The following is a 22,582-nucleotide window of genomic DNA, read 5'->3' as shown; positions in this document are numbered from 1 at the left end:
AAGAATTCAGAGGGGCAAAATTCACTTCCAGCTAAAAGAATCAAGCAAAGTTTCATAAAGAAAACTGAACTTAAGTTGAACCTTAAATGGATAAAAATTCCAGAAGTGGAGATAGTATAAGTCATCGCAGATAAGGGAAATAGCATAAACCAAGAACTGAAGAACCTGGAAAATAAAAAATAAGCAATTAAGAAACTATTATTAAGCACTTTCTCTTGTACCAAGTGTTAGAAAAAGAAAAATAATCTCTGCCCTCAATGAGCATATGGGTAATAAATAGTGTGATTTTATTGGACTATTGGTAATACAAGGTGTCCTGAAAGTCTTAGTGTGCTTGAACTATTAGACTTTAAGACTCTTAGGTTACCCTGCATATAAGAGACAGTGTGAGATATAGCCCCATGTGAAGGATGAAAGAATCCTTTCTCAGTGGGCATAGATCTACCCATGCACTACAAATTGATGTTTCTATGCACTTTTTAATTTTTGAATTAAAATTTATTAAAGCTGTTTATTTTCAAAACATATGACAGTTTCCAACATTCACCCTTGTAAAACCTTGTGTTCCAAATTTTTTTTTTCTTCACTCCCGCTCCACTCTCTCCTCTAGATAGCATGTAATCCAATATATGTTAAACATTGCAATAACTTTAAAAAAAATCCAGGCATATTTGCGTTACTTCCAAGAACTCAATGGCCTGAAACAGCTATTGTGCCTCCCTATTGAACTTTACTTCCTCTGGATTTAAAAACTCTTTGAACATGGGCTTGCTTAGATCAGGTGGGCAAGGATCTAATCACCCTATGATGCTGGATTTTACCTAATTGTTACATCACACCTTTGATTTTTCCAGCTAATCTCAGAATATTACAGAGTTTTCACAAGACAAATAATTTATCAGAAAGGATAATACATTTCTGGAGATATATAATAAATGCTGAGCTGATATAAGATTTTTGAACATTATTTCAATTCTGACAATAGGCCTGAGATGCTGGCATTATGTCAGCTTTATGTCTATTTTATCGCCACAAAGCTTAGGCTGAGATTGAGTGGCTTCCCAAGGTCACACAACTATTGGCAGAACTAAAATTCACAGGATCTCAGGGGTAGAAAGACCTTTGAAGTCATTTTATAGATGAGAAAACTGAAAAATCAGAGCGTTAATGTTGCATAGATAGTAAATGGCAAAGCTGGGTTTCAATACCATTTCTTCTGAGTCTCCACTCTATCACACTGCCTCACATTCAGGTCTCTTAATTGCAAGACCAAAGGGCTTTCTAGTGTGTAAACTACATTGCCTCTGCACATAAGATCATGATAAGCATTGAAAGAACCTTAAAAGTCACTGAATTCCCTAGTCAGATTTTACAGATGAGGAAATTGATGTGTTTAAAGGACTTGTCCACAGGTTGTCTCACAGGTAGTACTTGGAAAAGCCCGTATTCAAATTTGGGTTTTAAAGGTCTATAAATCCAGCATCCTTGGGCTCTTTTGTCTTCCAGAGGTTTGGCAAATGTGTGCCTTAATGTGATTGCCATTTCCCTCTCTCCAAAATGTGCCATCTCCCTCTATGCTTCTGGAAAGTATCAAAAGGGAAAGGGTGATGTGCATTACTTGTAACTAATGTACCTTTTACTGCTGTTAAGGAATGGTGTCACGGAGAACAATAGGGAAGCAACATGCTTAGAATAGACTCGATCTTCAGAGTACATTAGCAAAAATCACAAAGTGACTTGATAGTCTTCTATCTTCTTCCTGGACTGACAGATTGTATCTTTGCCTTCCAATGGGAATAGTAACTGCTATGCTGTCCGAAAAATTTCACACAGCTGCTCTAATGAAATTGCAGATCATTATTTTATGGGAGCTATTAAAGGCCTTTTGTCTCTCTTCGCAAATTGATGTCTGCCAGACCTTGCAGTTTTTCTTTATTAACCTTCATTCTGAAGGGGAGGAAGTAACAAGATAATTGCTCTTCACCATCTTAGGGAAATTGGAAAATGAAAATACTGACCACCCATGAAATAAATCATGTTACTACTTTATTAAAATACAGTGATATCAGAGAGATGCAAAATCCCTGACCCAGTAACTTATACATTTATATCCATAATCAATGGCACAAAATTATGTGAGACTTATGAGTCAGGAGAGCTAACTTAGTCCCAGGCTCCAACCATTTACTGACTATAAGACATTAGGCTGTGGTTAGCACATAGTAGGTTGAGTTAACTCTTCTGAGTCTCATCAGTAAAATAGTGCTAACTATGCTGTGCTTTCTATCCCTTAGGGATGCTGTGAAGATCAAAGGAGATAGTGAATTTATAGCAATTTATAAAACATTAAGCACTATGTAAATGAGAACCTCCTTTGTAGGAATATCTTCACTGAGTCAAATAGTAGGTACTTCAGTTGCTCAAGGCTCAGAAAGGTTAATTAACTTAAGGCTTATGCAGCTGAAGGGTAGAAAGAGGTGGGACTTGAAATCGGTGGATCATAGCATTAAAGTGGAAGGAATTCAGAGGCTAGCTGGCCTAAGTCTTCCCTTCCATTTTACAGTTGAGGAAACTGAGACCTAGGGAAGTAAAATTAACTCACAGTTACAAAAATAGAAAACCTGAGAGGTAGGATTTGAATGTATATTCTCAAATTCCAGAGTTAGTGTTTATAATAAATAAGATTCATTAAATGCAAAATATTTTCCCATTTTGTCAGTAGCATTGTTTTAAGCCTAAGAGATAAAAAGACAAAAATGAAATAAGCCTTATCCTCAAGGAGTTTACAGTTTACTAGGGGTGGGGTGGGAATAACAGGTATCAAAGTAAGTAAGTAAAAAGAAGTAATCTTATTTCAGGAAAGATAAAGTGAAAACAGCTAAAGAAAATGAAATTCACAAAATTCTAATTTTAAGTCTTAACACTCCATCCATTTACCACGTTGCTTTTTGAGGCATTATTATTTAAGAAAAGGAGCTTGGCCTAGTGGATAGAAAGCTGACTTTGAGAGCCAGAATGACCAGAGTTCAAAGCTAGCCTCTGACACATTGTCTGTATTACCCTAGACAAGTCACTTAACCTTCTCAGGAGACTCTTAAGGACTTTTCTGTTTCTTACAAACCTTCATTGATAGTTCCTTTACCAGAGAGTTTCTTATACCAATGAAATCATAGGCCCAACAATTATTCCCAATAATAGCAATAATGATAAATATGTATTAAAAACCTACATTAGAGAGGTCTAATCTAATGATAACCAAGATGGATGATGTTTCCATGTTACTGACTTATCCATTTCCAAATTCAAAACTGTCAAAAACAGTTTTTCTGTGCTCACATCTCTGTCTCCATGCCAGAGGAAAAAGGCCACGAAAAGGAGGGATCCAGAACCCAGAAGAAACAGTGTTTAATATTTTCTTGTAACCCTTTTCTCCCTCTCCCTGCATTGAACCTTGAGTCTTCCCAAAGGATATAGCATAAATTATTCCTGGGTGGCTGAGGATACAAACACTGATCTTGGGAATGATGATTGCTTAACAAACCAAAATTTTAGGGCCTAGACAACCTACTTGGGGGAGGTCTAGTAAGGCTTCCCAGGGAAGATGACCTACACCAATCTGTGAAATAAAGAGTTGAATTTGATCAACAATTCTTTTACTTTTTTCTGTGTTATGAACTTCTTAGTCTGATGAAGCCTCAAATACATTTTTAAATGCATGAAATAAAATCTATCAGATTATAAAGAAAATAAAAAGTTAGTAAAAATAAGATGATCCTGTTCCTATCTAAGTTCACGGATCCCCTGAAATCTATCCACAGATTCTGTGGATCCCAAGTTAAAAATTTCTGATAGGATATCAAAGGGATCTTCCAGTTCTAAATTTTATATTCACTTCAGTCACCAGGAGCTATCCCTGGTGCTAATATCCCTTTTACCAGCTTTTGCCTTACCTCCTCTATTCTTCATCTCTATCCTTTTAATCAAACTTTAATTCACTGGGAAGACTTTTTATATATCCATCCCATATTGGTATTATAAAATTATAGAATGCAGGAATGTTCTAACTCACCTATTAGGATAGTTAACACTGTCACAAGATAAACCATGGGCACCTACTTACATAATATTTGGAACTTCCAGCTAATCTTATCTATTACTGTCAGAATTGAGACTATTACCGTTTAGGGCTACTATTAGGACTTTCACCTGTATAATGGATAAATAGAAGTAGCCCAGGAACCTAATATTTATGTATGATATTATTTTTATTTTTTTTATTAAAGCTTTTTATTTTCAAAATATGTCCATGGATAATTTTTCAACACTGATCCTTGCAAAATCTTGTGTTCCAATTTTACTCCTCTTCCTACCTCTCCCTCCCCTAGATGGCAAGTAATCCATTACATGTTAAATATAGTTAAAATAGAGGTTAAATCCAATATATGCATATATGTTTATACAGTTATTTTGCTGCACAAGAAAAATAAGATCAAAAAGGAAAAAAATAAAATAAAATGTAAGCAAACAACAACAAAAAGAGTAAAAATTCTATGTTGTGATTCACACTCAGTTCCCACAGTCCTCTCTCTTCAGATGGCTCTCTTCATCACAAGATCATTGGAACTACCCTGAATCATCTCATTGTTGAAGAGAGCCATGTCCATCAGAATTGATCATTGTATAATCTTCTTGTTGCCATGTACAATGATGCCCTGGTTTTGTTCATTTCACATAGCATCAGTTCATTAAGTCTCTCCAGGTATCTCTGAAATCATTCTGCTGATTGTTTCTTATAAAACAATAATATTCCATAATATTCATATACTATAACTTATTAAGATTCTCTAAAGCGATTGGACATCCACTCAGTTTCTGGTTTTTAACCACTACAAAAAGGGCTTCCACAAACATTTTTGCACATATGGTCCCTTTTCCTTCCTTTAAGATCTCTTTGGGATACAGGGCCAGTAGAGACACTGCTAGATCAAAGGGTATGTACAGTTTTATAGACCTTTGGGCATAGTTTCAAATTGCTCTGCAGAATAGTTGGATCAGTTCACAATTCCACCAACAATGTATTAGTATCTCAATTTTCTCATATGCCATCCAACATTCATCATTGTGTTTTCCTGTCATCTTAGCCAATCTGAGAGGTGTATAGAGGTACCTTACAGTTGTCTTAATTTGCATTTCTCTGATCAGTTTCTCTGATCTTTAGAGCATCTTTTCATATGATTAGAAATGGTTTTAGTTTCTTCATCTGAAAATGGTCTGTTCATTTTACTCATTTGATTATTAGCTATATAACTCTGGAAAAGTCACTTAATCCTATTTGCCTCAGTTTTGTCATCTGTAAAATGAGCTGGAAAAGAAAATAGCAAAACCACTCTAAAATTGCCAAAAAAAAACCCAAATGGGGCCATGAAAAGTCAGAAATGACTGAACAACAAAAAAGAAAAACTTTAACTTTCAAACAATTCAACATTGAACTAGGCAACTAACTATTGTTATATGTTCTTTGTTTTCTAAGAAGACCATGATATCACAAAAGTGATGCTATGTTTTACAAGTAAATTGTGTTTAAGTGAGGGGAAGATTGTGTAAAATCTGTTGACTGCTGGGAAGAACAGAAATCAGTAAAAATATTAATCAGAAATGGGGAACAGAAGCAGCTAGATAGTGTAGTAAATAGAACATCAGCCTCAGAGTCAGTAGCACCTAAGTTCAAATCTGGTTTCAGACTCTTAACCAGATATATGACCCTAGGCAAGTCATTTAACTCCAATTGCCTCCCAGAACAAAGAAAAATGGGTAAGGATAGAGGGAAAAAAAGGGCACTGGGTTGTCAATATGTGCACTCAGTGTTTCATGTGACCCCCATAATAGAACTCCAAAGAAGATGTGGTGGAAGATAATAACTTTGAAAATCAATTTGGGGTTTGAAAATTACAAATGAATGATAAGACACTGAAGAACTTCACATCATCTAATCAATGATGAAAAGACTATGATGACTAAGAATTTCTTCTTCCTATTTTTGTCAGTTTGTCTCTGCCTTTCTATGCTCCTCTTCCCCCACTCCTTAACAAAATCTATTACTAAGGAAGATGGGAAATATTTTGTCAGAAGTCCATTTATTTTTTGTTAAAATAACTGATACATAGGATTATGATATGATTGAAGCTATTATAGGCAGCTAGGTTATTCAGTGGTAAGATTACTGGGCTTGAAGTAAACTCTGAGTTAAAATCTGATATTTACTAGTTGTGTGATTCTGGGCAAATTACTGACAATGCTCATCTGTAAAATGAGGAAGCTGGACTCAGGAACTTTTAGGATCCCTTCCAGTTCTAAATCTATGATGGTAGGATGTTTTCCAAAGTAGCATTCATTAAGTCTCTCCAGGTATCTCTGAAATCATCCTGATGATTGTTTCTTATAAAACAATAATATTCTATAATATTCATATATCATAACTTATTCAGATTCTCTAAACTGATGGGCATCCACTCAATTTCTGATTTCTTACCACTACAAAAAGGGCTGCCACAAACATTTTTGCACATATTTGCACATTATTACAGTTAAAACAACAGTAGAAAAATACACCATCTTCTGAGGTAGAGAGTAGCCCTTCCTGAAGGGCTTCACATAAAAGTTGCCTGATAACTTGTCAGAGATAAGTTAGAGGAGATTCTTGTTGAGTTTAGTTGGATGGATCAAATAAAATGGTGGCCCCAAGGAAATACTAAAGAAGGGGAAGGGACCTGTATGTGCCAAAATGTTTGTGGCAGCCCTTTTTGTAGTGGCTAGAAACTGGAAAATGAATGGATGTCCATCAATTGGAGAATGGTTGGGTAAATTATGGTATATGAATGTTATGGAATATTATTGTTCTGTAAGAAAGGACCAACAGGAAGAATACAGAGAGGCTCGGAGAGACTTACATCAACTGATGCTGAGTGAAACGAGCAGAACTAGGGGATCATTATACACTACACCAATGATACTGTATGAAGATGTATTCTGATGGAAGTGGATATCTTCAACATAGAGAAGAGCTAATCCAATTCCAATTGATCAATGATGGACAGAATCAGCTACATCCAGAAAAGGAACACTGGGAAATGAGTGTAAACTGTGAACATTTGTTTGTTTGTTTGTTTTTTTGTTTTTCTTCCCAGATTATTTTTACCTTCCGAATATAATTCTACCTTTGCAACAACAACAACAACAACAACAAAATTCGGTTCTGCACATATATATTGTACCTAGGATATACTATAAGATATTTAATATGTATTGGAATGCCTGCCATCTAGGGGAGGGGGTAGAGGGAAGGAAGGGAAAAACTCGGAACAGAAGGGAGTACAAGGGATAATGTTGTAAAAAAAATTTACCTATGCATATGTACTGTCAAAGGAAATGTTATAATTATAAAAATTAATTTAAAAAAATAAAATAAAATGGTGGCCAAAATCTCCTCTAAATTAGATTCTGGGAGCTATAGGTTAACCAAATGGCTTTGGAGGGTCCAACTGAATATTCATGTTGCTCATTTACTTAACTTCTATTCAAATGATTGCAACTTCAGAATTAGCACAGTACAGATTTCAAATTATAACTCCAGAGGATGAAGCCACTAGAAAGGTCATCCAGGACAATGAATCAGCTTCATAAAAATTAAAATCAATGACAAAGAAGCATGCTTTGTATTTTTAGTACTTTGAACAATTATTTTTCCTCTTCTGCATTCAAAATTTGTTCTCTTGTTGTTATACTTTCCTTGGGTTTTAACTGCTGTAAAAAGTTTGATTGATGCACTAGGAAATATGGCGTATATTTACAGTTTTCTTCCACTTCCTGAGAAGTCTTTTTTAACAAGATAAAAACCATTAAGTAAATCTTAGAATATCATGAACCCATCTAAGAGCACATGAAACATTTCACATTTTTTCTTTTTCTTTTTTCCTAATGGGGTGTGAAGTGTTAGGATTATTACTAGGTGGTAAATTGGTACTTAACAATTCTCTAGCTCAGAGTTCATACTTTAAAGGAGTTAGCTCATTGGCCCTTTAAACCCATGGAGTATCCACAAGATCATTCTCTGGGAGGATAAAAGGAGCCAAGACTCAGTGGGGAGAGTCAGTCTGGAGTCAGTCAAAGGGGGAAGAGATTCAGATAAATCCAGCAGATTCAAGAGTCAAAAGGAAAAACCTACTCATAGACTTCCTGGAGATTTACAACTAGGATTGATTTCTGGGAAACCCACAATCACACTCTTGGAGGCAGAGTCTGATTTATTCCCACATCTACCTTCGTGCTGGTGGGAGGCTTTGGATTCAGAGGGAGCTAGAGACTGAAGCTAGCTGGACACATTCTGACAAGAACTATTAAACCTAGCCGGACCCTAGGAAAAGATTCAAGACTTTGAAGGACACAATATAGGATCTGGACTTTAACTCCTGGATGCATTTTGGGGATTATTGATACTGGAATTAAACTAAGACTGCCTCCAGAAGCTCCCCAAGAAACTGCCCTCCAGAGAACCATTACAATCTAGAGACAACAGAACATTACAGTGAGGGACAGGAAAAATAGATTGCTGGAAACTCCTTTCCATATCGACATATTTATTGCTATATGGAGATAGCAGACAGCTTAACCTAATGATTATGTAATAATAGAGATCATAGCCAAGATTGTCAATTGGGTTTTGTTGAATAGAAGCAGTTTCTGTCTTACATTGTATTTTCCTCTTTCAATGATTAAATTCATTAAGTTAATGCTCGAAGTGTGATGGATTTTTGTTTGTTTATGAAAAAAATGAATTTTATTGATAGCTCCAAGGAGATTATATCCTTCATCCTAAAGGCCAGAGTCACTTTAGATGAAACTAAAGATGCCCTCAAATATGATGTAAGTGTTAATGATCATTTTTTCCATGTGAGGAAAGGGAAAGTGGCATTGTGGCTGAAAGAGAAAACAATCTTCAGAATCAGGAAGACTGGATTTAAGCCTGGTCTCTTTGCATACTGGCTATGCCATCATGAGTAAGTGACTTTACCTCATATTTCCCCAGACAACTTTAAGAATATAAGTTTCAGAGTTACTGCTGATTACTGGTAAAGGGAACTCAATTAGAGTTGCTTAAACCAGTGAAATTTCACATGCAGAAAACATACCCACATAGAAATAAAACCTGTGTTTTAGGGGGACAAAAGAGGTAGGAGGCACATTTCATAAACAAAACAATAAAGTTTCTCTGAGAATATCTGTTCACTTGATAGTTCATTTACTTTCCAAATTTGTGGTCACATTGGGAAATTTTCCCCAAGTATAACTGAGCCTTTCTCTCACTAAAAATTTAGCAAAGCTCCATTGAGTTTATAAGCAGTGTTGGAAAAGACTATTTGAAATAAAGATTGATGAGCCCTTTAATAAAGTGACTTAGATATTCATTCATTGTTAGTCATTCAAAGAGTATTTACTGGATGGAATAAAAAAGCATTTATCAAGTCCAGGGATACATAGAGGAAATAAAAGACAGTCATTGGTCTCAGGGAATTTACATTCCAATTGGAAGAACAACACATGGAAAAAATTCAATTTCAAGGAGAATAGAAAGTACCAACAGGGGTACTTTTGAGGTACTAGCAAATCATCTGACAATGCTCAGAGGTCCAGAAGGTATAACAACATGACAGTTGGGAAGACATGGTGGAGTTCATGATTTCCAGTTGCTCTAAATGTCTTGAATAACCATATCATTGGTCCTAACTGACTGCTCTGATGGGGTCTGAGCAGTCTGGCATTTTCAGGGGAGAATTACAGTAAAATCAAAGACAAATTTCCTTTGCTAAGGGAGTTTGTATTGTATCATCATTGTATGTATTGTTGTATTATTGCTCTTTCAAGAGGGCAAGCAAAAACAGCCAATAGTAAAGGTCCTGGATCACCCTCTCCTATATCAAGGAACCCTAAGGGATTCAGAAAAGTGGGGGAGAAGAAATAACTCTAACTCAAATTTATGATCCTCTGTCATTTTAGCCCTGGAATGATTCTTATTTTCTCCTCTACATTCAAATGACTTGATGGAGTGAAAAAGGGATTCCCAGAATTGTTAGTCATATGTTGACATACTTCTAAAGGTTTTCCTCTTCATCTGTCCAATACTTTCCCACATGTTTTCACCCTTGAGGATAGGATCAGAATTTGAGGAGAGTTCTACAATAAAGACTCTTGAGGATTGATGAAGACTCATAAAAAGGACTAATGACCTTGTTGTGATGGACCTCTAAGGGAAGGAAGGATGAAAGTGATCTTGAAGTATAGGGATTAGGGAAGTAAAAGTGAAGTAAACAAGATTTTTAATTTGTCCCAGTTTTAGTAGTGATATCTGTATTAAATCTAATCAAATAAGAGAACTTTTGAAAGTTCCCAATCATTGGAATTGTCATCACAACAAGAATTTATGATAATCATCATCTTTACTACTCACATAAATCTGGCCTTTATCTGGCCCCTATTGGTCAAGGGTATTACAGTATGATTGACTGCTGACAATGCTGCAGGGTTAAATGCTAGACTTCTCTAGTGACTGAAATGAATCAACAAGCATTATTAAGGGCTTGCTATGTGCCAGACTATGTGCCAATTTTAGATTCTAAAGTCTATGATGTACCACAGACCATGTTGTCAATAATTTCCATTAGTGATCAGTGAGTGAATCATCATATTGCTGTTCTCAACCTAATAGTTTGAGGTGGTACATTTGATTGATGGGTTCTCCCTTCATGAGTGCTCACAAGATATAAAAATGCTAATAAATTATGTTTTGGTTTACTTTTATTATAAAGGTGGTTTTTTTCCCCAAAATGAATATCTTTTTACTTAATAAACTCTAACTCTAATCAGAACAATAAATATATAATCATTAAAACAAACCACAACTTTCAAGAAAACAGTATTAACATATATAACATTAAAGCTAACATCTATTTTACACTTTATATGTGTATCTACATACATGTATATAACATTAAAGCTAACATTTATTTTATGCTTCATATGTATATCTACATACACACATGTAACATTAAAGCTAACATTTATTTTACACTTTATATGTGTATCTACATACATACATATAACATCAAAGCTAACATTTATTTTACATTTTATTTTATTTTATTTTTTCCTGAGGCTGGGGTTAAGTGACTTGCCCGGGTCACACAGCTAGGATGTGTTAAGTGTTTAAGATCAAATTTGAACTCCGATCCTCCTGAATTCAGGGCTGGTGCTCTATCCACTGCGTCACCTAGCTGCCCCTATTTTACACTTTATATGTTGCAGAAAGCTTTACATGTATCTCACTGATTTATTATAATCATTCTGTGAATTGGATAGTATAGTTATTTTTATTACTTTACAAATGAAACTAGGGCTAAAATTAAGTGATATCCAGGATCACCCAACTACCCAGATTCAGAATTTGAATCCTAGCTTTCCTGACTCCATGTCTGGCATGTCACTACTTCTTCATTCAAAAACATGTGCACACACATATACACATGTGAAAATTAATATGACTCAGTGTCATGTAGTAAAGAAAATGTTGAATTTGGAATCAGGAGACCAGCATTTGAATTTCAACTCTGATTTTTTTTTACTGTAACATTAAACTTTTCATGTATTTCATGTAACTTCCTTCATCCATCTAAATCTCAGGGCAGTGTCTTGCATATAATAGGTACTTAATGAATACATGTTGAATTAAGTTAAAATAATGAGTAGTAAATTTGTATGAAAAAGAACATCGAACAGTCAAATGCTAGTTAATTTATTTATGCTGTGTTTTTATTTATGCTGTGTTTTGAGGAATATTATGAGTTATTTAAGCCTTCTAAGAAACTTTTTTTTTCATAGTTTAGTGCCATAATACAAAGAAAAGACAGAGAGAAGAAACCCTAAAGAGAGAATCGAAATGAAAGACTAACAACCAAAAAGCTGTTACTTGTAAGCCTCTAGTTTTGAGAAATGTGGGGTGTGTGTGTGTGTGTGTGTGTGTGTGTATGTGTGTGTGTGTGTATCTATTTCATTCTGGTATCTGCACTAGTGCCTATTTTATGCCTGAGGGCCAATCAAAGCAGTGGAAAGCAGTTCTGGGTAGCCATGGGATGCTGTCAGGTCAATCTGGGAGGTGATACTCCAATGAGACAGGCCCTCTTATTATCTATGTCTACTTCAGAATCTCCTTGAGCTGGGATTTTCTCTGCTATAAATAGATAAAGTCAGACCAAAGTATAAAGGCCAGATGTATCTTGGTAGGAGAGTTCCTTGGAAGGTTAGTTTCTCTGTTTCAGACAGAACAAGGAAGGGGAGTAAATGAACATCAAAGATGATGGGCAGGGAAAGCTTCCATCTCAAGAGAAACTATGCTGGAAGAACAGAGTGTAACACTAGACCGCTTATTGAAATTTTTTATTTCAAAAAAAATATATATATGTATATGTAAAACCTTAGGCAGTTTTAAACTTTAATCACTTGTCCATACAGGAAACAAACTACAAATACCATAGAGTTCAAAGTTTTAATATATTATGTGTTTAACACAATTAAATGCTAGATATAATGACATTTCTAAGCTTCAAAGTAATAGCCATATTCTAATAGCATTAGTTATGGAAAGATAAATTGTAGAGTCAAATTATGATAATGTTGAATTCTTAGTTAAGAATTTGGATTTTATTAGGTAATTAAATAAAATTTTAAAATTAACTTCAGAATGATGTAATCATAGCTGTACATTTGGAATCAGTCAACAAACATTTCTTTATCTTAAAATTTTATTTTTTTTCTTATTTTATGCCTAGTTTTGGCCATATTAATTTCCAATTTTCCCAGCAGTTTTTGTCAAATAGTGAGTTTTTAATCCCCAAAGTTGGGGTCTTTGGGTTCGTCAAACATGAGCTTACTATAGTCATTGACTATTTTGTCCTGTGAACCTAACCTATTCCTCTGATGTACATTTATTAGCCAGTACCAAATAGTTTGGATGACCACTGTTCTATAATATAGCTACCTTCATTTGCATTTTTTCATTAATTCCCTTGAAATTGTTGACTTTTTGTTCTTCCTGAGGAATGAACTTTATTATTTTTTTCCAGATTTGTTCAACAAGCATTTACTAAATTCCTACTATGTGTGTAGGCTATGAAGATATAAAGGCAAAAATGAAATAATCCTCCACCTTAAGGATCTTACATTCTATTAAAAAATTAATCTGACTCTGATGTGCAGGATGAATTGGAAGGGAACAAAACCAGGAATGAGGATCCTGGAGTAGTATAGGCAAGAGACAGTGAGGGCTTTGAATAGAACAAAATGAGGTATAGGATATGAGATTCAGGGAAGAGATATATCCACTAGGTAGGGAGAGTGGATATGAGATGGGAGAGAGAAGTCAAATATAACCCCAAATTTGAAGATGGATGACAGAATGCTGCTACTACTAAAAGGAAAAGTCAAGAGGAGGAGCAGATTGGGAGTAGGGAAAAGGAGACAATTAAGTCTGGTTTTGAATGTATCAAATTTAATTTTCCACTTCAGTACTACTGAGTGATTCTGTAAATTGCATTTTCAATCCTATCCTAAATCCTTACTAGAAATGGGGTTTTCATTTGTACTTTGTTACCCCAAAAACTTTAGTTTAAAGTGGGCTCTGTTGTTGATGTAGATACCTGTTATTTTTAGATCCATTAATGTATTTCTTCTGTTCATCCCTGAGACTATTCTATCACATTTACCTTCCTGGACATTATTATCCATTATTCCATCTTTGCTTGTCTCCTCCCAGTCTGGAGACATGTAGATACTCAGAATACAACATAAACACATATACATAAATACAAGATAATTTAAGGAAGGAAAAAGGAAGCATCAGGAAAGGCTTATTAAAATAGATTTTCGACTTCTCTCTGACCCTCTGAAGCAAGCATATTACATAATCTTTTCAGTTTTCTTTTTTTCTTCTGATAAAAAAGAGAAAGATTTTTTTCATTTTTGTACATGCAAGAAGAAAGTTGCAGAGAAATCTTAAAAGTCTCACAATCAAAGCTATCCTTCATTAGCTTGGAACTGAAAGTACCTTGGTTCTCTAGCCCTTTCACTAGCTTTTGAAAAAAATATTTATTTAAAACCAAATACAAAATAAGAAAAAAAAGCAAATAGAAAAAGATAGAAAAAGGAAAACAAAATATTGTTATATGGCCAGCAGAACATCAGGAAGGATTGAAAATATGTAACAACAAATTTCCATTTCAAAAAAACATACATAATAGAAAATATTTTATGTTCGTGACTGTCCATCTTTGCTTCCTTGTAAGTTATTCTTTTGTTCTGTGCTGTGCATTTTTTGCTTTATTCTTTTTTCCCCCTTTCATCCTCCCTACTTTCCCCAAGCAGAATACCGTTAAGCACGAAAGTATACACAAACATACATACTCATATAGCTACGTACATACACCTACATGCATACATACACACATTCATTTATACAAATGCATTTACAGATACATTTAAAACCATATTAATATTGCTAACATAAAATGTAGATCTCTCGATTGAATCTTTAAGTTTGATTTTTGTTTGAGATCAATGATTATTAACCTTACTTTTTTCCCTAATAAGTTCTACATCTGATCCTTGTTTCAGTGTTATTTCCTATCCCCGATAATTCTTCTACTTTGATTCTAATCCTGCCTTGCTATTAATTAACCTCCAGAAATCTCTTTCTTCTCTTTCCACCTTTTTCCTTCCTCTGTATCCCATCAATCTAAAACCCTTTTGTGCCCCACTTTATTAACTGTTCCTTCACTTATTTATAGATTTTTGGAGTGTATATAGGTATTGTTTCCTATTTAATCTATTCTCAATGTGAGTAGTTTTTTCAGAATTACCAGCCCTCCTTCCCCCTCTAAGGCTTCTATATTGGTTCTTCCTCTGCACCTCATAGCAATAGCATAATTACTATATCTTTTTCTAGACAGTTTTAATTTTTAGAATCAGATCATACTCAGATCTGTCCCACTCTATCTTTTGGACTATGCAATTATTGCTGGATATCTTAAACATATGGTTTACATTTTCCATGTAAAAAACAAGTTGTTCTTTGAGTCCCTTGAAATTAACCTTTGATGCTGTCTCTAAACTGTTAAATTTTCTATTGAGTTCCGGTTTACTTGAGACAAAGTCCTGAAAATCTGCAAGTTTGTTGAATGTCCATCTCCCCTTCCCCCATTCAATATTATGGTTTGTTTTTCCGGATATGATATTTTTAGCCAAAGGACTAATTATTTTGATTGTCATATCTATTATCCCAGGATCTGTGGTCTACAATAAAAATTTAGCTGATAAATCCTATACAATTTTAATTGTAGCTTCAGTGTATTTTGTTTTTTGTTTGTTTTTGTTTTTTAAAAAATTTTCTTTGATGTAAGGGTTTCAAAACTTAGCAGTAAAATTCCTATGTTTTCTCCTTGTAGGATCTCTTTGAAGTGGTGAATAGTGGATATTTTCCATTTCTACCATTTAGGATAATTTTCTTTATTTTTTGCATTATTGTGTCAAGGTTCTTTTTTTTTTTTTTTTTTTTCCATCACAGCTTTCAGGCAGTTTATTCTTATATTTTCTCTTCTTGATCTGTATTCCAGATCTGCTTTTTTTTTTTTTTAAGATGTTTTACATTCTGTTCTATTTTTTCATTCTCTATATTTTGCTTTGCTATTTCTTAGTCTTCACCAGCTTCCTCTTGCCCAATTCTAATTTTCAAAGTGTTATTTTTGACTAAGATTCTGTATTTCCTTTTTTGTTGGTTTACTTTTTTTCATAATTTCTTGTTTTTCTTGGATAGTACTTATTATTATTATTTTTAGTTTTTCCTCAATTTCTTTCATATGACTTTTGAAGTCTTTTTTGAGTTCTATAAATTCTTTCTGGGAAGATAGCCATTTAACTACTCTTTGGAGTGGAAGAGGTTTTTTTTTTTTTTTTACTTCCCTATCCTCCTTTGAACCCCGATCTTTATAATAATAATTTTCAGTGGTTGGGTTCTTTCTTTTTAGCCTGTTCATTTTTTAAAAATGAGAACTATTAGTATAAGCACCTCTAATCCTGGGTGAGGGATGGTGCCTTTACCTTCACTTTAGTTCACTTCTCTGATCTGAAACCCAAACCAGAAATTCCCCCCTTCCTGCAAGTGCCCCCACTGCTTTTACACTCACCTGGTGTATTGGTTCCTTCTTACCCAAGGCAATGTCTCAGCAGCACAGCTGGGCCTGGTGTTTCTAATCAGCAGAGGTTCCCTCAGTCTTCTTGGACTCAGACCTCTGAATCCCCCCCCCCCCCCCCCAGGTTCTCAAACTACGGCCTCGGGCCAGATGCAGCCTCTGAGGACGTTTATTCGGGGCCTGGCGGGTTATGGCAAATGGGCTGAGGGGCGGAGACGGAGTGTGAGCTTTTGTTTTTACTATAGTCCGGCCCTCCAATGTCTGAGGGATGGTGAACTGGCCCCTAGTTAAAAAGTTTGAGGACCACTGCCACTGTTTGGGAGATGAAAGCTCCTGTGGTTCTGGCTGAGGCTCCCTCAGAACATAGTTAGGCCTAGGGCTACTAGCTGTTTTTGTAGAAATAGTATGGAGGTATTTACACTTCACACCAGTTGAATGGAGTCCTAGGGTCTTCCAGTCTTCTCAGATTGTCCCTGAAAGACCCCTTGTTCTGTGCCAAGTTTTGTTTTTCACCAATCTATGTTTGCCTTGAGGCAAAATTGTGTCTGTTTCTGAGGGAAATCTGGACAGCCTGGGATTTTCTGGCCTATTCTGACACCTTCCCAGAATCTTTGCTCTGTTTCACTGGCTTGGACTGTTTATAGCTGAATCCAGAGAGTGTGAGTCCCTATAACCCCCATATTCCCAGGGTTGTCTCCTAGGTATCTTCTCCTTTCCCTAAAGTATTCTTTATTCTAGGCTCTCAACCCATGCCCTTCCCCTTTCTCTCTTGGGGCAGATTCTGTAGCTAAACCAGGTAATAATGATCTGCACTGAGTTCACAAAGAACTCCTGTAAGATATACTTTACACCCTTGAGGAAACTCTTGTTTAACTCAGAGCATCTTATTACTTTGCAGAGCAAAGTCTTTTAAAGCCATTTCTTGGTACTGTGCATGTGTGTGTGTATGCATACATATGCATCTGTAAGGAAAGATTAAGAAGCATTAATTTTTGTTCAGATATTCATAGAATTTCCTCCTGAGCCGGTTTCCTTACTTGTAAATGAAGAGGGTGGGATGAATTAGAGTAATAGCCTCTAAATCTTCTTTGAAATGTTTATCAGCAAACAACAAGGATAATAATAATTATACTTGAACACACCCACTTTAGAGACTATTGAACTAGATGGTCTCTAAGAATCTATCCAGTTCTGTAGGTAGGAATACATAATTTGGTTTATTAAGCAGATGTCTCCATTTTACTGAACCATTATTTTGAAGTCTCATAGGACTTCTTCAAGAAGCCCCTGACATGCAAGGTTAATAACCTCTGGGAATCTAAGCTCTCAGGCAGTGGTCCTCAAACTTTTTAACTAGGGGCCGTCTCAGTCCCTCAGACTCTGGGAGGGCCGGACTACAGTAAAAACAAAAGCTCACACTCTGTCTCCGCCCCTCAGCCCATGGCAGACCTCCTCAGCAGGCGCATCTGACCCTGGGCAGTAGTTTGAGAACCCCTGTTTAAGGTTTCATGTTCTCACAAGGACTGGGGTGAAGGAGACGCCCCATCTCTGCGAGAGCACGAGGCAAGGCTGCCCCCTAGTGGGAGATTATTAGCATCTGCTCCCCTACACCTGATTAGACGACCTGTCTCTACGCCGAATATGGAGAGGGCCAAAAGTTTGCTTTCCCTCAGAGCCCGCTTCACAAGCACCCTCGGCAGAGCACTGAGGGGAGGACCATGCTTTTCCAGAAGAACATTTAAATATCCCTCCCACTCTGGGAATCAGTAATGATGTGAGAAAGGAAGAGTAATGGAAGGCTTTCCCTTTGTCTTCTCCTTTTCTTGTCCCTTTCGCAACGCGATCTTTTCTAGACTTAGAAAAAAGACTTCTTTTTTGTGTGTCTTTTCTAGACATAGCTGTATCCTAGAAGGTAGGAGCATGAATCAGTCATCAGGCACCCGCTGGAAGACAGACGGGAGAAAGCTCCAATCACGAAGCTGATCCCTCTCCCTCTCCTTTTCCCTCCGCCCACTCCTCAGTTTCCATGGGGACCGCTTGATGCTGTGTTCTAGCCCCACCCTCTCTCTGCCAGCTGGGGATGAGAACGTCCTGCCCCTCTCTCCAAACACCGGAGGGGCCGGATCCTCTTGCCCAGGTAGGAGAGGGGGTGCACTAACTGGGGGATTGGGGACAGTCAGCTTGAGGGATGGTGCAAAAGTTTTGAACTCTTTGGTTCCAGGCCGGACTTGGAGTTAGGAAGAGCTGAGTTAAAGCGAATGTAGAAACTTATTAGCCGTATGGCCCTTTGCAAGTCCCTTAATAATTTATCCGACTGCTCCGTATGCAAAATGGGGATCATAATAGCGCTCCCCTCCGAGACAGCTGTGAGAATAAAACGGGATGGCATTTGTGCAACACTTTACAAAGCAAAGCGCTATAGAAGCATTGTTATTAATTATTACTGATTTTAGTGCCTTCCGGGATTTATGCTTACATTTGGCTAAGGGTTTGGAAATATCTAAATCTGTATCTAACACACATATAATATAGCTTAAACCTTCACTAAGACTTGGAGCACCACATAGTCACACACACTTGCCTACATGTCTGTGCAAGCATCTGTCTGTCTCTCTAACTGTAGACAATTCTTTTATCATCAGTTATATGTCCCATTTAGGACTTTCACAGAATTTCAAATGCTGTTTCTACTTGCTTTATGACCATGGAAAAATCAGGTAACTTCTTAATAAGAGGGGTTAATAACATGTTCACTGCTTATCCCCTCAGGGTTTTTGTGAGGAAAACACTTGGAAAAAAATTAAGCTTTATGTAGATACAAGTTATTCCTAGGTCTCACCTTGATGTAAAAGCAGATCCTAGAAAGTCCTAAAAGCTTAGTGTTTAAGCTAATGACAATACCTGTAATTGAGAAGGAAGGAGGTCATGGTAGCCCCTTTGAACTTTTTTTTAGAGTTGTTATCTGCAGTAATTGTGATCACCACATGTGTATAACGGATACATGTATCAGGCAAGATACAGTCATATTAAGTGGTCATCAATTTCCTTATTCTTTTTTTATGCCTTCCTTCCTGGACTATCTTGTATTTGACTATTTTGTATATATCATATTTATATTAACTTTGTTTTTAGGTCATATCTATTTAATATGCGTGCATTTTCTCCCCCATTATTGTTAAGCTCCTTGCTTGTACCTTGTACTTGTATCCCCAGGGCCTAGTGCCCAGGAGGAGCTTAATGGACTTGTGAACAATGAACTTGTGGGTTCATTGACAAATTATTTTTAGGAATAGAGATTCAGGAGATACTCTAGCCTCAAATAGTATATGATTGGCATTTGCCCAGGATCTAGCAAGTAAGTGCTTAGGAGGTAAGATCTTTCTAACTCTAGATCAGGACTAAATAAAGCCACTATGCCCCTTCTCACCGAATCATCCCCACCCTACTGATGTCACTTAGCTAATTAGAAACACTGGAAGTAGACTTGTTAGGAAAGGACAAATTGCTTTTTATATGGTTGAATAGCCATCTTATGGTGCTACGGGATAGTGGACTTATTAACTTTTACCAAGCAGCTATGGACCAGGAGGCGACTGGGTAGACTTAATAATGAACTTTCTTAGCTTGAGCAGGATGGTTGCTAAGGTTGCAGAAGATTGTCTAATATTTGCTAATGGTGAATATTGTTGTTCATGGGTCTAGTGGTAAAAGCACTAAGTCTGGAGTTAAAGGACTTGAGTTTAAGCTTGGATGATGATTACATATGTGATCTTGGACAAGGTATTCAAACTCCTTGGGTCTCAGTTTCCTCATCTGTAAAATGAGGGGGTTGAACTGTATGATCTCTGAGATTTGACTTTATGTTCTAGCTCTATGATGCAAACTTCTAGAAGTCATTGGTATCTTTTCCCCATTCTGACTAAAATATTACATGGCCTCTAAAGGGCATTTGGGATGGGGGAATAGTCTTGAATTCAGAATAATCAAGGCAAAAACTAGTATTATCCCTTTCAAGTAAATAATAGCACTCAATATAATTTAGTGTTGTTGTTTTTCCTTTTTACTAGGTAGTACAGTGGCTCTACTACTGGCTCTGGAATCAGGAAACTTGAGTTTAAATCTTACTTGTGGCATTTAATCCTTATGTGGCCTCAGGCAAGTTACTGAAGCTCTCTTTTAGGCTTGTTTCCTCGTTTTTAAAATCCAGATTTAAATTAAAAGACCTCTGAGGTTTCTTTCAGCTTTAAACCTAGGATCTTTTTTTGGAAAACTTTTGTCATGAATTTAACCATTCCTTAGTTCAAGGATTGGCAAATTACTGCCCTTGGGTAAATTTTAACCATATATAAGCATGGGTATATATGTGTATGAGTACTTATATGTGTGTATATACATTTGTCTATGTGTATGTTTCTATGTGCATGAGTACGTATATGTGTCTGTATACATTTGTCTATGTGTATGTTTATATATGTATGTGTGTATATATGTTGGTCTACTCTTGCATTGCTAATAATACAATAGCTAATGTTTCTCTAGCATTTTAAGGCTTGTAAAACACATTTCATATGCTGTCTTCTTTGATATTTATAATAGGTAAATAATGGGTAGTTATTACAGATATGATAATTTTACAACTGAGGAAACTGAGACTTAGATTCTGGGATTTGTCCATAGTTACATAATTAGGAAGCATCATATTCCTATATATTCCTAATTCTGAGTGTGTCATCAAGTTTGTCACTCATTCCAAGTTTTTCTAGGAAGGAGAAGGAAGTCACTGATACCCCTTCCTCTTCCCAGAAAGGGAGACAGAGACAGAGATAGAGACAGACAGAAAGAGAGACATAAAAAGAGAGAGACATAAGATAGATATATAGACAGAGAGACAGAGAACATGAATAAGAACAAGAACAAGGATGATATTGATCTGTTATAGGCTCACAGTTTATGTTTAGGGGTATTTGTCCAGAGGTGGTTCTTTGTTCTTCCTTTATTGTGGTCTACTCATAGCAAATACTCAGAAAGCAATAAAAACCAGCTTATCTTTATTTGGAGATTAAAAAACTATTATAAAAGTACAGGCAGCAAATAAACACATCTGGGATAAGCAACACCAATTTACCAGACAAGATGAAATTGTGGGAGAGATAAGAAGTGAAAAGGGGACAAATTCACTACATCTTAGTAACAGCTAGACAATAAAAATTCTTTCCCAGCACATAGCTCCTTAAGCAGCTCAGTGAGTTAGATATGGCTTTTATGTACTCTTATGTTCAATTCAGGGTAGTATGTTCAATCAGCTGGCCACTGGCACTGGCATGCATCTGTACCACTCGGCTCCTCAATCCCTGGCTCCTCTTTTTCCTATCAAGTTCCAAATTTATTTTCTTTTGGTCCTTCCTTCCAGCTTTAGGACTTTCCCATGGATAAATTGAACTAAGTAATTGGTGAAAAGTGATATACTGGGGCAAAGGGTAGGAAGAAATTGAAGAGGTGATTTTAACAATGAAAATTCATAAATCAGATTTGTGACACCCCTTCAGTCATCCAATTAAGACATTTTTGGGTCTTCACATTTTAAGGCCACTATATTAACCCTTGCATATGGGGGAGGGGGAAGTGGGTGTATGAGTGTGGGAACAGGAATTTTTACAATATCTTGATTGACTAAAAATGTAGAAATTCCCAAACCATCCCATGGCTCAATATTGAAAATTCCTAGCCCATATACAAAAACTTAATAAAGCTGATGGTCTCATCCACTGTTGTAACAATTACTTGCTGTCATTGGATAATGCAGTTTTGTTTAAAAAGGATTTCTTTCATATTTATAAAAATATTTGATCACTTCTTCTATCCTCTGCTCTTGAACAGTGAATGTTTTCTTATTCTGATAATTCAGCAGTTGCATACCACTGTCCTTTTTCGCATTGGTTGCTCCCCATCTTTCCCTTTCCCTTCCTTTTCTATGAAAGGTTCTGTAAGCAAACTTATAAAAACTAAATCTATGTCCTTGGGAGATGAAGCTGATATCAGCATGATACCAGTCTTTCTTAGCAAACTAATAAATATTTTTATTTTTAATTTGGTTTCCCGTCTTTGACTCACAGTCACATTGATGAATATGTTTTCCCCAAGAAGTCCTATTTCTCTCAGTGAAGAGAATACCCCAATTAGGGGTGGTGGTAATCAAAATAAATATTTGACAGAATCCTTTCCCTCAAAGAATTTCAATTTACTTGAAGAGTCAAGACATATGAAGAGTTAACTAAGGACAAAAGCCCTCTGGT

General features: G+C 36.1%; 1 protein-coding gene across 3 annotated transcripts in view; it reads left to right on the top strand.

Moving 5' to 3' along the window:
* Positions 1–18,317: 18,317 nt before the first annotated feature.
* LOC141550009 (uncharacterized) overlaps positions 18,318–22,582 on the top strand; it is a 188,947-nt gene continuing 184,682 nt past the window's right edge. For all 3 annotated transcript variants that reach the window (XM_074280136.1, XM_074280135.1, XM_074280137.1), the window contains exon 1: positions 18,318–18,426. In XM_074280136.1, the coding sequence (XP_074136237.1) occupies positions 18,370–18,426 (57 nt within the window). In that variant the 5' untranslated portion in view covers positions 18,318–18,369. The remainder of the gene's footprint in view (positions 18,427–22,582) is intronic.

The sequence above is a fragment of the Sminthopsis crassicaudata genome, chromosome 1, assembly GCF_048593235.1.
Source record: "Sminthopsis crassicaudata isolate SCR6 chromosome 1, ASM4859323v1, whole genome shotgun sequence".
NCBI classification, from domain to species: Eukaryota; Metazoa; Chordata; class Mammalia; order Dasyuromorphia; family Dasyuridae; genus Sminthopsis; species Sminthopsis crassicaudata.
This window is presented reverse-complemented; position numbering and strand designations above follow the sequence as displayed.